This window comes from Falco punctatus (assembly GCF_963210335.1).
Source record: "Falco punctatus genome assembly, chromosome: 1".
Taxonomy (NCBI): Eukaryota; Metazoa; Chordata; class Aves; order Falconiformes; family Falconidae; genus Falco; species Falco punctatus.
Window position 1 is genome coordinate 37,911,885 of NC_137580.1, and position 15,213 is coordinate 37,927,097.

At 66.1% G+C, this 15,213-nt stretch overlaps 2 protein-coding genes and 1 long non-coding RNA gene across 6 annotated transcripts; 1 reads left to right on the plus strand and 2 right to left on the minus strand.

The window, feature by feature from the left end:
- Positions 1–431: 431 nt before the first annotated feature.
- On the plus strand, positions 432–4,633 carry LOC308059942. 3 transcript variants are annotated; one of them, XR_013926526.1, is made up of 3 exons: positions 432–2,234; positions 2,585–3,114; positions 3,185–4,633. It is a non-coding gene; the product is annotated as an uncharacterized lncRNA (long non-coding RNA). The 3 variants fall into 3 exon arrangements; XR_013926527.1 differs by having other exon boundaries at positions 2,585–2,641; positions 2,734–4,633; XR_013926525.1 differs by having other exon boundaries at positions 2,585–4,633.
- Positions 4,634–6,146, minus strand: AP5S1 (adaptor related protein complex 5 subunit sigma 1). Its single transcript, XM_080377967.1, has 2 exons — positions 5,856–6,146; positions 4,634–5,194 (listed from the first exon to the last, which is right to left on the minus strand). Exons 1-2 carry the CDS (start codon positions 6,098–6,100, stop codon positions 4,777–4,779), a joined length of 663 nt encoding a protein of 220 aa, XP_080234093.1. The 5' UTR covers positions 6,101–6,146; the 3' UTR covers positions 4,634–4,776.
- Positions 6,147–6,881: 735 nt separating this feature from the next.
- Positions 6,882–13,782, minus strand: CDC25B (cell division cycle 25B). 2 transcript variants are annotated; one of them, XM_080377908.1, is made up of 16 exons: positions 13,579–13,781; positions 13,180–13,256; positions 12,428–12,479; positions 11,472–11,513; positions 11,109–11,145; positions 10,858–10,965; positions 10,653–10,772; positions 10,332–10,466; positions 10,102–10,176; positions 9,679–9,852; positions 9,451–9,546; positions 9,053–9,115; positions 8,872–8,970; positions 8,439–8,572; positions 8,223–8,334; positions 6,882–7,997 (listed from the first exon to the last, which is right to left on the minus strand). In XM_080377908.1, exons 1-16 carry the CDS (start codon positions 13,686–13,688, stop codon positions 7,857–7,859), a joined length of 1,575 nt encoding a protein of 524 aa, XP_080234034.1. In that variant the 5' UTR covers positions 13,689–13,781; the 3' UTR covers positions 6,882–7,856. The 2 variants fall into 2 exon arrangements, with proteins under 2 accessions (XP_080234034.1, XP_080234035.1); XM_080377909.1 differs by lacking the exon at positions 11,472–11,513 and having other exon boundaries at positions 13,579–13,782.
- Positions 13,783–15,213: the final 1,431 nt, after the last annotated feature.

The window sequence follows — 15,213 nt, forward strand, 5'->3', positions numbered from 1 at the left end:
GCTGTCCATGAGTCCTGCTCTGCCAGTCCCAGACAATGAGCCTTGGCACAAGCAGGAGGAAACCCGGCTGGGGGGTCCAGGCTCTGCAGAGCCCCTTGACCATGCTCAGCCCTGCTGCTCCTCTCCCCTTGGGCTGGCCACATAGATGCGACTGGAGATAACCACTAAAATACAGCTCTGCTGCAGAGCCCACCATGCAGCCAAACCCAAAAGTCTTCCAAAAGCAAAAGCCACACACAAAAAGTCCATTACACGGACGCCTAAAGAAAAGGGTTTTCAATGGGAAAAATATGTGTTAAAAGGAAGTTAAATGGAGCAGTGAAACGGGGAGGGCTTGCAGGTGAGGCGGAGAACTCAGAGCAGTGTGTGTGTGGCTGCAGGGACCCTCGCTGCCCCAGTGCACCTGGGGCTGCCTGCAGTTCGGTGCTGGAGCTCAGAGGGGGACAGGGATGGCACTGTCACTGCAGCTGGTGGTGGCTGAGCCAGGGGGCCCATGCCCTGGGGCGGAGAGTGGGGAAGGGGAAGAGCAGGGGAGGAGGACAATGAAGGTCTGCCCACCATGGGGCCACCAGCGCAGCCCCAGGGCCTGCCCTGTGCCCGAGGGGCGCAGGGTGGGCTGTGGGGAAATGTGCCCCCGGGGTTTTTGGCAATTCCTCCATCTGCCAGGAAACTGCTGTTTCTGCACATTTGAAGCTATTTCCAGTATCTGCATCAACCACAATGGTGGTTTGAGCCAACACGGGGAAAAAAACAAACCCAAAAGCCAGAAGTCCTGAAATACCACATCGGTGCTTCCAGAGCAGAGCACAGGCAGCCTGGGGGAGGGTACGGTGCCGGTGCTGGTGAGCTCTGTGCCACCGCTGACGGTGCTGGTGTCTTGCCACTGCACCTGGGGCTGGTGTGGGGTGACCCCAAGCAAACCATGTGGGAGCAGGCACAGACCCCCACTTTGAGGTTCAGCACCAGTGGGGACCTCCAGCCCACACGGTGCCCGTTGCAGCCCCCAGCACAGTATGGGCACATGCATCTTCCCCCGGTGCCAGATGGCAGCCCCCACGCCTGACCCGGCACAGATCCTGCTGGGATAGATCCATCCTCATGCCCTTGGCACGGCTTCCCAGCTGGGCAGAACACTGTCCTGCTCAGCACCTGTGTAATGGTGCTGGTGGTGGTGATGACAACAGCCACCCTTGTCCTTGCTGCTAACAGTGCACTGCCAGCCCTGGGTGAAGCCCGCCTGCCCTCCCGGCAGATAAGGAGGGCGAGGGCTGGGAGCCCTGTGCCGTGCCAGGCATGCCAGGCTGGGTGCATCCCCCGCCTCCGCCGCCACTCACCGGGGCTGGGGAGCTGGCTCCCTGCTGGGGTTCGGGGGTGCCCCACCATTTCTGTGTCTGAGGCTGCGAAACAAATTGCGTTTGAGATGCGCTTTGGGACAAAACCTCAGAGGCAGGGTCAGGGCCAGGGCCAGGGCCAGGGCCAGGCCATGGGGTGGGGGTCAGGGAGGCCCCAGTCCAGGGCTGAGATGTGGCCGTGTGCCCTGCGTGTGTCCACTCGGGGCTGGGGGACACATGTGACGCCCTGGCTGGTGGCAGGAACTGGCGCCCACAAGCTGCTGTGGTGCCCAGCTGCTGGGTTCCCTTTCCTGGCGCCTTGGGCTGCCCTTGCCGGCTTGTGCCAAGGAAGGAGGCGGCTTGTGCAAGCAGCTCCCTGTTCCGGGGATGGCTGCAGCGGGGCCAGACCTGTACGAGACCCTGCAGATCCGCTACCCACCCAGCCCTGCTCGAGGCAAGCCCAGTCCCACCGGGATGCTCCGGGCAGGAGCAGGCAGCTGGCTGAGCTGCCTCGGTTCCTCCGCAACAGTGCTGGGGTCCCCCGGCGTGGCTCAGCCCCGGCTCGGGGCATCTCCTGCTTTTCTCCTGCAGCACCGGCGCCTGGGTCCGCTCCTGCTGCATCCCGCTGGATGCTGGGCACCATCCTGGCCGTGGGCATGGCGGTGGTCCTGGTGCTGGGGGCTGCCCTGGCAGCCCTCATTTCCCTGTCTAAGTGCTGCCGGGGAGGTCCCGGGGAGCCTGGCTGGGGCCGGGAGCCGGCAGGAGCCTGCGGGCAGCCCGGGCACGGTGCTGCGTGCTGACCCGCTGCCCTGCCCTTCCCAGATGTGCAGGGCCAGGCAGAACTGCGGGAAGCATGGGCACAGCTGGCGGCAGCCAGGGCCCCTCTGCTGCCTGACCCCAGTGGTGAGTGGGACCCTGGGGCTGCCCCCAGTACCCCAAACCCTGCCCCTGTCCCCTGCTCACCCCCATCCCCAGCCTCTGCCTGCAGCCCCTGTCCTCTCCTGTTCCCAGCCCCTACCTGCAGCCCCTGTCCCTTATCCCCTGCCCTCATCCTCATCCCCTGTCCCCTGCCCCCATCCTCATCCCTTGCCTGCAGTCCCCATCCCCTGTCCCCTATCCCCTGTCCCCAGCCCCTGCCTGCAGCCCCAGCCCCCAGCCCCTGCCTGCAGCCCCAGTCCCCAGCCCCTATCCCTAGCCCCTGCCCGGGGTGTCAGGCAGCCCACAGACGGCTCCTCTCCCTGACCCCATGGCAGGTCTTGAAAGCCCCAGCGAGAGCCCGGCAGCAGTGCAAAGGCAGCAGGAGCAGCTCGGTAATGTCACTGGGGGGGATGGGGGGGTGACACCCATCCCTGGGCCACCCCAACCCGGGTGGCTGGCTCCATGGCTGCTACCTGCTTGCCAGGACGGTGGCTGCAGGGGCTGTCCCTGGGCTGGAAGTACCACTGGGGCAAGATCTACTTCTCGGTGGAGCGGAAGCCCTGGGAGGAGGCGGAGGTCCCCTCCTGCCCATGTAACCCCTGCCCACGTCCCCTCCTGCCCATGTAACCCCTGCCCATCTCCCCTCCTGCTCGTGTCCCTCTCCTGCCCATGTACCTTCTTGCCCGTGTACCCCCTGCCCACACACCCCCTGCTTGTGCCACTCCTGTCCGCGCTCACGCTATGTCCCGCAGGACTACCTGGCACGGGAGGCGAGGGGAGGATCCTACTGGATTGGGCTGGTGGCCACAGGCCCCGGAGGCTCCTGGCGCTGGGTGGACAGGGCTGCCTACTCCCAGGCCCAGAGGTGAGCGGGGCTTGGGGCAGGGGAGTACGGCACCCCCAGCACCCCACACTGACCTGCCCTGCCTCGGCAGTTTCTGGGCACCGGGGCAGCCAGACAGGACGGACTATGGGCCATGGGGCCAGGAGAGCTGCGCCCAGATCCACCCCGTGGGCAACGGCCTCTGGCAACTTCACCTTCCCCTGGATCTGCAAGAGGGGACCTGAGTGTGACCTGACGCCGGCCACACTGCCAGCCCCACACCCCACGCCCCCGTGCCAGATGAGCCCCTCGGGGACCCCCCTCTCCCCCCTGGGGCAGGGCAGCTCCCAGGCAAGCCCCCATGCCATGCCGCCACTGCCACCAGTGCTCCGGACCCTGGCACCATCCTGTGGCACTGAGAGCCCTTTGCTCAGCTCTGATTAAACTGCCCCTGCTGCACCTCCTCCAGCTGCCTCTCGCCCTCCCCGCCGAGGGGGCATTGACTCCACGGCCCCCACAGACCCCTGGCACACAGTGAAGCCCCCCCACAAGGCCCTCTGCCCGGCCCTGCCCACTTTGGGGACCTTTGCTGGCATCAACCACGGTGCCACAGCTCTCACATCATGGGGGTCCCACAAGTGCCACAGGAGGGACAGACCCAGCTCCTCACCCTGTGAGCATGGTGGGAGGGGGTGGTGGGACGCCCCCTGTGCCTGCTGCTCCCACCAGTGTGCCTGGCTGCATCCCACTCAGCATCACGGCCAGAGACGCGCCGTGGCTGCAGCCTGGTATCACCGGTGCCTGGTACTGCTCCCCAGGCACTTCAGCTTTACTGGTGTGGTTATGGACGGAAGGAGTTTGGGGTCCTCTCCCCCCGGCAGCCCCTCCGCAGGGCCAGGCAGCACCCGTCCCATCCCTGGCACCCCAGCAGTGGCAGGAGAGCTGGGCACACCGGCTCCTGGCTCCCCAGCTCTGCCAGCACCCAGAAACTGCCAGGGCAGGACCCTGCTGTGCCCTGCACACAGGTGCTGGCTCCTGCCACCTCCCAAGGTGTCACACATGTCCCCTGGCCCCCAGCAGCATTGTCTGGTGACAACCAACTCCCTGATGCCACGTCCTGCCTTGCCGCTTGTTCATTTAACCCCCACCCCGGTGACCCTGATGCACCAGGGGTGGTTGTACCCTGCCAGCTGCCCTGTCCCCCCACAAGGTCCCTCCTGTTGCCTCATCTCTGCCATTCCGACCCACAGCAGAGAGGACCCACACTCTGCCCCCCACCCCCCACAGCACTCAGCTGGAGAAACCCCATTCCGGGGTCCCTGGTGTGGACAGGGACAGAGGAACCCAGCGCCCATCCGTCTTGCAGGCTGGCAGGCGAGGGTTTTGGAGAAACCGGGGAGAACCATCTTTTTTTTTTTTTGACATCCACTTGCAGCCCCGTGGAGCCGCTGTCCTGCGCACACGAAGCCATCTCAGCTCCAGAGAGATTTTTATGGGGATAGCTATTCGCACTCCCCAGCCCTCCCACGATGGCAGCAGGATAAATGGGTTTAAAACCTGCTCTTTGCTGGCTCGTTGCTCTTTATTCCCCAGCTGCTTTTCCCACGTCCATCCCACTGGGGCTTGGTGACCATCTCAGATCCGTCCCTTGTCTCTCCTCCCCGAAATACTGGGGGGTGCTGGGGTGGGGATGTCGATTGTAGCTCAGCGGGGTGTTTTGATGCCCATCTCCCGGTCCATCGCTTGGAGGAAACGTTCATTGAGGAAAAGCATCTGTCCGTGGGGCAGGAGGTGATCCAGGAGGATGTCAGTGGTCTCTGGTCGGAGGAGGACATCAGCACCGGGGCCACGCAGGCGCAAGGAGGTGAGCAGGCGGGGGGCCAGGCGGTGCAGGGTGATTTCGGCCAACGATAAATTCTCTTGGGGGTCACAAACCAAGGCAAAGGCCAGGGCTAACACCGACAGCCAGGCTACTGTCACCCTTTCAGGGAAGGGGTCTCCGGGGGGCAGCTGGAAAAGCCCCCCCGGGGCATCTTGTAGCGATATCGGCTCGTCGGGGAGCTGGGGGGAGGATGGGCATCCCGAGGATGACTGAAGCAGCTGGCACTGGGAGGCCACTTGCCTGGGAGAGAGGGGGGGGCACTGGTGTTAAGACCCCGCCAACCAGTGACAGGGTGACTCCCTCTTAACTGGGGGGGCAGGGCTTGGCAGGACTCCTGGGGCTGTGGGACCATGGCCCCAGGGGTACCACTGAGCCCTGTCCCCCCAGAAGTGGGCTCTGGGGGGTCCCACTGAGCCCAAAGACACCCAGAAAGGGGGGGTGTCATACCCCTGGGGGTCCTGCAAAGCCCAAAAGCACCCTTCCTCAAAAGAAGGGGTATCATGGCCATACGGGTCCACAGGGATTGAGACAGAGTGACTCGGACCTGGGGGTCCCACTGAGCTTGGGACTGCTAAAGCTGGGGTATCATGGCCCTGGGGTCTGGGATGGGGGGGGCTCATGGTCCCGGCGGTCCCACCCAGCCCAGCACCCCCAGGACAGAGATCCCATGGTGGGGAGGGGTCCCAGCCCTGGGGGTCTCACTGAGCCCAGTACCCCCAGGACAGGGGTTCCAGTCCCAGAGGTCCTACCGCGTCCAGCACCTCCAGGACAGAGATCCCGCGGCGGGGGGGTCGCTATGGCGAGGAGGTCCCAGCCCCGAGGGTCCAACCCAGCTCAGGAAGGGGTTCCCATAGTGGGGGGGGGGGGGGGGGGTGTCCCATGGCGGGGGGGTCCCCAGTACCTGGCCACAGCCAGCAGCTGCTCTTTGCGGCGAAGGCGCTCCCGTGGCGGCCCCGCGGGGGTCCCGGAGGGGGTCCCGAAGACTCGCGCGTACAGCACGCGGCAGGGGGCGGGGCCCGGGGAGGAGGCGCCCCCCGGCCCGCCCAGCGCCAGCAGCACGAACGCCCGCACCATGGCAAGGCGCCGCGACCCCAGCCCGCCGCCCGCCACGGGGGCGGAGTCACCCCGACCTCCGCCGCTTGCCATTGGTCGGCGAGTGTTCCAGGGGCCTGCTCCGATTGGCGCAGCGCGCCGGAATGGTGGATGCGGAAGACAGCAGAGGCGGCGATTGGCGGGGACCGGGAAGGGGCGGGAAGATTGGAGACCACCCGCTGCACGTGACAGCGCCGGGTTGTGATTCGTCGAGGCTGCGCGGCCGGAAAGCTGATTGGCGGATAGGGGCTGGCGGGCGGGACAGGGGGAGAAGGAAGCGCGGCCTGAGGGGTGACAGGGCCGGGGAAGCAGGACAGGGCCTCCCGGAGGGGGACAGCGCCTGGGGGAGCACAGGATCGCCCGGAAGAGCGGCAGGACCAAGACAGAATCCCCCTGGACGTCTGTGGCAGCCAGGGTAGGGGTGCCCCCACCCCAGGCAGCACCACCCAGTTGTGCGACCCCCCGGGTCACCCCCACCGCCCCATCCCCCCTCCCGCCCCATGCACGGCCCTGGGGGTAGAGCTGCGCCCCCAGGCTGCCCCACGCCAGCCCCAGCGCAGGGAGCTGCTGGCATCACCTGGGGGCGGGGCCATGCAAGAGTAGGGGTCCCCATCAGGGCCCAGGCCACCCCACCTTACGGGGACACCGTTAAGCACATCATTTGTCCCTGCCCCAGCTGCCAGCCCCGCAGGGAAGCCCCCAGCCCAGCTCTCCACCTGCAAACCCCTCCCTCCCCCAGGGCCCCGGGCAGGGGTGCATGGCAGGCAGGTATGGGCCCCCCCACACACATGCCCCTTCACTTTGTGGCAGTCACAGAGCTGAAGACACAGGTTACTTCTGGCTCCCGAAGGATTTATTAGCCAGGAGTGTGAAAAAACACTCAACACAACATAAAACTTTAACAAGACAAACAGGTACAGCACGATGGTGGCAGCCCCCAGCCAAGGAAACATCTCCCTCCCCCCCAGCTCACCCTGCTTTGGCAGGCAAGTGCTTCACCCTATGGGACCCTGCCCAGCTCCAGAGTGGGGGGACAACCCTCCATCCCCCAAAGTTCACCACAGCTGGCTTAAAAAAACCAAACTACTTTAAATAAGGGGGGGGGAGGGGAAGGGAAACAAATCCCAACCACCACCAAATAAACCCCCCAACCAAACCCAGGCTGATGCAGTCTGTGACTATTACAGCAAGGGGTGCACCTCCTGCTTGCCTCTACCCCAAGCAGACAAGGGCACCCACCAGCTGCAAATGAGGTTTAAGTGCTTTTCTGGAACAGTTCTGGTTAAGCCCTTGAGGGTGGGGTGGGGGTGGGAAATCCTTCCCAGCTCCATACCCCCTTCCCCAGGGATCAGGGGAGGGATGTGCTGCAGCCCCGTGGCTTTCCCAGAGCTGGCACAGGCTCCCCGCAGCTCAGGGTGCAAGAGGAAGGGCTGGGGGGCTGCCCCACAGCACCCCAGCCTACTGCCAGGGAGGCAGCTTGCACCCACCACAGCTCTGCACACCCTCCCCAGAGCAAGCTTGAACCTGGCAGTGGCTTACAGCCTGGATGGAGCAGCCCCAGGCACCCCCACTACAGCCCCCACTTAAGGTAAAACCTAACCCCGTTTTTTACCCTCTTTAGGGTAAAAAAAAAAAAATAAAAATGTAAAACCACAACCATACCCCACCCTGCCACTACTGAGGCACCCTGTGGAGGAGGGCTGGGGGTGGCCAGGTTTTGAGCTAGGGGATGTTGCCCAATGGCAGCCCCTGGGGAAGGTGTGGGGCTGTAGGTGCCCCCCAGGGCAGGTGGGGGACTGGAGGAGGTCCATCAGAAGTTCTTGAGTCGACTGTAGAGCTCCCGCTTGCTGCGCTCGCCTGCCCAGGTGCGGCTCTTCAGGCGAAACTTGCACAGATCCTCCTTGAAGTCCTTGTGGTGCATGGGGCGGTAGTCCTGCGGCTCGCAGTGTGTCTGGGCACCCACGGCCCCATCAGCACCCACCATGCAGCCCCCCAGGTCCCCACCCCCCCACCACCCCTCCGGAGGGTCCCATCATTAGGGAGGACGCTGAGCCAGACCCCTCCTTCCCCCCCAGGGCAGGGTTTGGGGAAGGGGATGTTTTCCCACCCCCCAGCCCTTGCCCATCTGCCAGGGACCCCCTTCCCAGACTTAGGGGGCAAAGGTGGAGGGGCTCACCTGGTACTGGGGGAAGAACTCCCGGTACCCTCCCTTCAAGACATAGAGCTCAGGGTAGTGGAGGTGGGGATACTCATTACAGGCTCGGTCCTTCTCCCTGACAAACCGGCACCTGCAGGAGGGGAAGGTGCTGTAAGGACTATCACCAAGCCAGGATCTGGCCATGCTGGGGGGTCTGGCAGATCCCAGCGTCCCCCCCAAACTGCCCCCACTCACATCCTGGGCCCCCTCTCAGAGGAGAACTCGCAGTGGAAGATGACGATCACCCTCTTGCTGGCATCGAAGGGCACAATGGGCTTCTTCAGCAGGAACTCCTCCACATCCTGCTCCATCGGCAAGTTGATGGCTCCCTGGGGAGGGAGACTAGGCACCTTCATCCCTCCCTCCCTCTAGTTTCATCCAGGGGGGGCCTCACAGTATGCTTCCCCCAGCCACCAGCATCACCCCATCTACTGACCCACCATCACCCTTCCTCCTCCCAGTGGGGGCCCAGCACCTTTGAGGAGGGTGCTCAACCCCTCCAAAGGGGCTGAGCCCTCCCCCCAGAGAGGGTGCTCAACCCCCTGGGAGGGGGCTCAGTCCCTCCTGCAGTTTGATGGGTTTGAGGGTCCCCCAGCCCAGCCCCAAGGGGTGCAGCAGCGGTTCTGACCTTGATGTGGCCTCCTTCGTACTCATAGGGGTACCTGCAGTCCACGATCACGCAGCTCTCAATGAGGCTGCTGAACTGCCCTGTCAGCACCGCCACCATCTGTGGGGGCAGCCCGTCAGCAAGTTGGGGGGCCACGGGGAGGCAGGCAGGCAGCCCCACAGCTGGGGCTGTGCTCCCTTACCATTTCAGGGGAAATGTACTTCAGGTCCTGGTGCTTCCCCTCCACCGTCTGGAGGAGATAAGCCTGGAAGAGAAAGGGGGTGTGCTGGGTCAGGATCCATTGCCAGGGAGTACGCCCAGGGCTGTCACTCACACCCCCAGCTCAGAAGACCCCTGCCCGCCTTGCAGGGGTGTGTGCATGTGTGTGTGCACGCGCAGTCTGCCCAGGAAAGATGCAGCAGCTGCACAGTGCTGGCACTGGAGGAGCAGCAGTCGGGCTCTTGGGGTGCACTATGGGGGCTGCAGGCTGGGAAGTCACAGCCCCAAGCCCGCTCGCCCCCAGCTCAGTCTGGGCCCTTGCAGCGGCGCAGCAGACAGTCCTGTTTCAGGGGAAGGGGGGCAGCATCCCCACAGCCTTACCTTGGAGAAGTCCCCAATGAGCTCCTGGTGGTCGTTGGCCAGCAGGTTCTCGATCTCCTCCTGGCAGAAGGACTTAGAACGCAGCAGCCGTGCCTTCTGCAGAGACACAAACCAGAGGCACCCGCTGTCGGTGAGGGCTCCAGCAGAGCCACGGCATGGGGCGGTCCCTCCACAGACAGGCTGAACCACAGCGAGGACACCTCAATCCAAGGTTTCCTCACCACCCACCGGCTCCGCCGCCTCCTCGCCAGGGGTACCGGCCACGCTCCTCCGCCGCTTGGCCTTCACAGGGGTGTCCCTGTCCTGGGGCCGGTCTATCCGCTTCAGGATGGGCCTGATGACGCTGCTGGGCATCGAGGGCGAGCGGAAGAGCTGCCGGCACTTGCTGCGCTTTGTGCGACACTGTGTGGGAAGAGAGCCTGTGTTGCTGCCTGGGGGTCTGCATCCCTGCCCCCCAGCTCCCCTCAGCACCATGAGGGCAGCACACGGGGACAAGGGTCCCACACCACCCAGGATGAGCCCACAGCCCCTGAGCTAGCGCTGCTCGCCAACCAGCCTCTTCACGAGGGACCCTCAGCCCCAGACCCCACCTTGGAGATGCTGGGGGGGGAGCCTAGGGCTCCATCCACCCCACCCAGGGCTGCCACCTACCAGCTCTGTCTCCTCCTTCCTCACCAGTGGCGCGGTCAGCAGGTTCTCCATCCCCTGTGGCACATCAGCGTTGCTCTGCCAGGGCAGCAGCCAGGAGGGCCATGGGGGAGAGACAGAGGGCAGTGTGAAGGGGACGAGTACTCCCTGCAGGCACTTCCCACCCTCCTGGGCAGGGATGGACCCCACGGCCAGGGTCCACCCAACTCCACCGGTGGAGGAGCCTGCCCTACCTTCATCTCCTCATCATCCAGGATCTCCATGAAGCCATCATCTTCCTCCTCAGACATGGAGGAGGTCAAGGAGCACCGGCGCAGTATGATGGGGCTCTCTCCTTTGGGGACATTCTCCTTCTCTGGGGTGTCAAACTGGGGGGGACACAGTCCATGGCTCAGCAGTGGGGCCAGCCCCACTTGAATCCAGGCTGTGACACCCCAGCCCCTTGAGCACCCACATCCATAGGGTCACCAGGGCAAAACAGATTGGAGCAGCAGGTCCCAGCTCAGCAGCCCCAACCGTCCCAGTGCCCCCTGGAGCCCCCCATCCCCTCTCACCAGCAGGCTGGGTGCGGAGCCGGGTCTCTGGGCGAAGGAGTCCCTGCCCGCAGCCCCATCGCTGGCAGGAAGCTGGCTGCGCTGACCCGGCCTCTGCGGCTTCTTAAAGACAAACCCTTCCTACGGTGGGGGGCACAGCATTAGCATCCCTCTGCCTCTTTCCTGCCCCCTCCCCGGCCTTGCTGCCCCCCCCCCCCCCCCTTACCTTGTCCTCAGGCTCCCTCCGGCCCCTGTCCTCGCTGGCCCTGCTGCTGTTGAACTCCCGGGAGTGGGAGATGTTCCTCAGGACCGGGCTGGACCCCTGGAGCCGTGTCTGTGGGGCAGGCAGGGGGGTGAGAGGTGCTGTACAGCCCCTGCTCTCTCCAGCGCCAGCCCCCTCCTCCTCCCAGCTCAGCCAGGGGGGCTGCAGGAACCGGCACTCCCCCTGCTCAGCCCTGCAGAGCCCCAGGGACTCACCGGCAAGGAGCTGATCCTCTGGATAAAGAACTTGTTGCTGCAAGAAACGGAAAGAAAAGGATGAGAGAAGGTGCTCTGGACTGGCAGCATCCCCCCCCCACCACCCCTGTCATGGGCTGGCACAGCCCTGTCTGTCCCCCAGGTCCCCACAGTGGCATGTTGACCTCCCCAGAAACAGCTTTCCAAAGGGCTCCGGGGATAAAACTCCTCCAGGCACCAAGAAACACCAATGGCCTGATCCAGACCCTGGGAAGGGCATGGGGACAGCCTGGCTTTTGGGGCTGGGGGCATCGGGACAGCCAGGGCACAGGGACAGCCTGGCTTTGGGGGCTGGGGGCACAGGGACAGAGATCCTTCACGTACTCTTTGAGAGCTCTCCTGCACTCCAGCACTGCTTTCTCGAAGCTGTAGGTAGAGAGGGCAGAGAGGGGGATGGCACCCTGTGCCACAGCACCAGCAGCCCCAGCCCTTACAGTGCCCCCACCCCACACAGGGGCCAGTAGCACCCAGGGGGTGGGGGGAGGGAGTGGGGGGGACAAGCAGCCAAACCACCAGGGCTTTCAGCCACACAAAGAGTTAAAATCCCATCTGGACACCGCTGGGCTTGGGCTGGGGGACCCCAGTGCCGGGTTTTGGGGGGAGCAGCATGCCAGGGTGGTCCAGGCACTCCGCTGACCTCGCTCCACACCCAGACAAAGCCGGCGGCAGCGGCGCCCGCTCTCCACCTGTATGTAAATACGCCCGCGGCGGGGATGCTGGGGGATGCTGGCGATGCTGTCGGTGCTGGCCGGCAGCCATATGGGACCGGCACTTTGCCGAGCACACCCAGCCCACGGCGGCCCCGGCGTCACCATCTGCCCCCGGTTACTCATTCACCCGCACATCTGCCGACCACACTCCACCAACGGCCGGGGGGCAGCACATGGGGGGGGGGGGGGGGGAGGCAGAGCCCCTTGCCCCTGCACAGGACAGCACTGCTTATGGCTCAGCCCTGCACACCTCCAGCCCAGCCCACACAGCAGCACCCCAGCGGGGTGCTCAGCACTCTTGTCCCACTGCATGGCGAGGCAGCCGGCACAGCTTGGAGCAGGATCTGGCCCGGCCATGCCGAGGCAGCACTATGCGGGTTCCTGCTGCAGCTGTGCAGAGCAGCAGCACCGACAGCCCCGGGGCGGGGTGGTCCCCCACCCCCCCCGAAGTAGATTTGGGGCGATGTGGGGGGGGGGACAGAGCCCCCCAGCAAGGCTGGGGCAGGATGGGAGCAGGCGCTGCGGCAGCCGCACAGGACAAGAGAGGGACACGGCATGGGGGGCACTCACGCTTCCTCCAGCGCCGTGGGGTCCTCCTCCCCGGGGGAGTCCAGCCCCACTCCTGCGGGAACAAGGGGCAGGGGTAGGACGGGGGGGTGATGCCCTGCCCCAGGGCCCCTCCGGCACCGCACCAGCGCCCATAGCGGGCCCCGTTGCAGGATGCAGCCTGGCAGGGGACACCTCCCCCCCGCCCCCCCCCATCCCAGCTGTGCTTCCCCAGGACTCCAGCCAGCACTGGGGAGGGGACCACCCACTGTGTGCGCATGGGGGCCCTCAGCCAGCCCCCCCCCCCCCCCCCCCCAGCGCGGCACCGGGAGTGGCACCGACCCTGGGAGCACCCATCCTGGCCGGGATGTCCCACACCACCCTGAACAGGGACCCCGCTGGGGTGGTCCATGGCTGAGCCCTGGGAGAGCGGGGCTGGGGGCTCTTTGCCCGTGGCCTCCCCAGGAAGGAGCCGCAGTCGGAAGCACCGGGGAGGAAGTCCCAGTTTGAAGCAGGCGCGGGCTCAGCGCCCGGCAGGACTGACTCACGGGGTGGGGCCTCGCACACGCACCCCAAGAAGCCCCCCACCTCAAACCCCCTCCCCATCTCCCCAGCCACTCGGCCAGGCCCCCTTCCCACATGCAGGGACCCCCTACCCACACACCCACCACGCCATTGCCAGGAGATCCCCCCCTCCCCAAACCACAGCTCCCCCCACAAGGCCCAAAACTCAGCGCGGGGGGGTCGGGGGGGCTGCAGCAGCACCCACCACTCACCCGCGTCCATGGCCTCGGAGGAGACGGAGTCCCGGGAGGGGTCCGAGGCTACCCCATGCTTCGGGGTGTCCCAGGGGCTGCGAGCAAGGCAGGGGGGGTCAGCCCCCGGGGATCCCCGGAGTGCCCCGAGGAGGGGGGGTGTTCAGCCCGTGGGGAACCCCGGGGTGCCCCAAGGAGGGGGGGTGGGGCGCGTTCAGCCTACGGGGGGGCTCTGAGTGCCCCGGGGAGAGGTGTGTGTGCTCAGCCCATGGGGACCCCCGGGGTGCCCCGGGAGTCTGTGCTCAGCCCGCCAGAAGGGTGTCAGCCCGTGGGGACCCCCGGGAGGGTGCAGAAGTAGCTGCGGAAGTTAAGAGGCCCCCCAACACCATCTCCCCAGCTGCCCTCCCAGGCCCCGCTCACCTGCCCAGCCCCGCCAGATTGCCCATGTCCCGGGCCAGCGTGGTGACCGGGGACGTGACCGGGGACGTGCCCGCCAGTCCCCGGCGCCCGGGGCCGCCCCGCGCCGCCATGCCCGGCAACCCAATTAGCGATCAATTAACGCGGAGGTTCGGCCGCCGGTTCCGACGGGTGGGGGAGGGGGGGGGAAGGGGGGGGCGCCGGTGCCCGGGAAAGGGGCACGACGGTTCCCCAGCCGCTGCCGCGGCCGGTAGGAGGGCGGGCACGCGCCCACGGCCGCCCCTATTTATATTCGAAAAATAACAGGGAGCGGCGCGGCGGCAGCCAATGGGCGGGCGGGGCGGGGCCTCGGCGCGGTGGGGGGGGCGGGCGGGGGGTAAATGAGGAGTGGGGGTATGGGGGGGGCACATGGGGGGTTACATGGAGAGTGCATGGCTGGGGGAGTAGACGGCTGGGGAGGACAAAACTGGGGGAACATGGAGGGCAAGTGGCTCGGGGGGGGCCACGGCTGGGGGGTCACGTGGCTGGGGGTGACATGTAGGGGTACGTGGCTGGAGGGGACACGGTTGGGGGGTCGCATGGAGGGCACATGGCTCGGGGGGCACACGGCTGGCACATGGCCGGGGGCTGCCCGGCGGGGCGCAGCGCTGGGTGGGCGGTGGGTGTGCAGGGGTAGGCACGGATGGGTGGCTGGGAGCAACGGTGTGGCCCTGGGGGGTCCCAGTGTTTGGGCACGCGCCCTTCCTGGCTCCCCCACCAGCCCTGTGCCAGTTGCCAGGCTGGGGCGGGGGGGGGGCGGGGCGCGGTGCTGGGGGAGTGCTGGGCTCAGCCCCAGTATGATCTGGGCTCAGACTGGGGTCTAGCCCCTTGCTGGGACGGGGGCCCCACTGCCCACCCCTCTGACCTGGGGTCCCGGCTGGTGCCCCCCCTGCTCCTCCTTCCTGTGCCAAAGCCACGTGCCACGGTGCTGCCCACTGCCCTGTCCGCCCAGCCCAGTGTGCCCCCTACCCCAGTGTCCCCCCAGACTGGTGTCCCCCACCCCGGCACAGACCTCTGCCTGTCTGTCTGCCTGGGGAGGGGTTCTCCAGCCCAGCTGGGGGGTTTCGGATGGAAAGCCCGGCGGGAATGCGTGGGGGGGCTGCGGCCTGGGTGGCCATCCTGGCCAGTCACCCATTGTCCCCAGCCCCATTCTTCCCTTTCAGAAGAGAAAAGAAAAGGGGGTGGGGGTAGCCAGGGTGGAAACCCCCTCCCCAGCCGAGGCAGGGGCAGGTGTGGGGGCCCCACCGTCTCCCATGACACCCCCATAGTGGCCAGATCCTGCTCCCCCAGAACCTGTACAAGGCATGGGGGTCCCACATCCCCTCTCTCAGCGATGCCAGGCACATCCCAGCACATTCCAGTGCAGCGGGGCTGGGGGGTTGGTGCTGCCATGGGCTGGGGGACCCCGGGGTCCCGGGCCCCCCAGCACTTCTGGGTGGCTGTGGGACGTCCTCCCTGGCCACTGAGGGCTTTAATTACTTCCAGCCACACGAGGCTGGGCTGGGGGCCGTGGGTCATGGCTCAGGCCAGCTTTGGTGGCTGCCCCGAGCCTGCGCTGGGGGCCTTGGGCAGGGAAGGGGGGGGGTCTCCAGCCAGCCC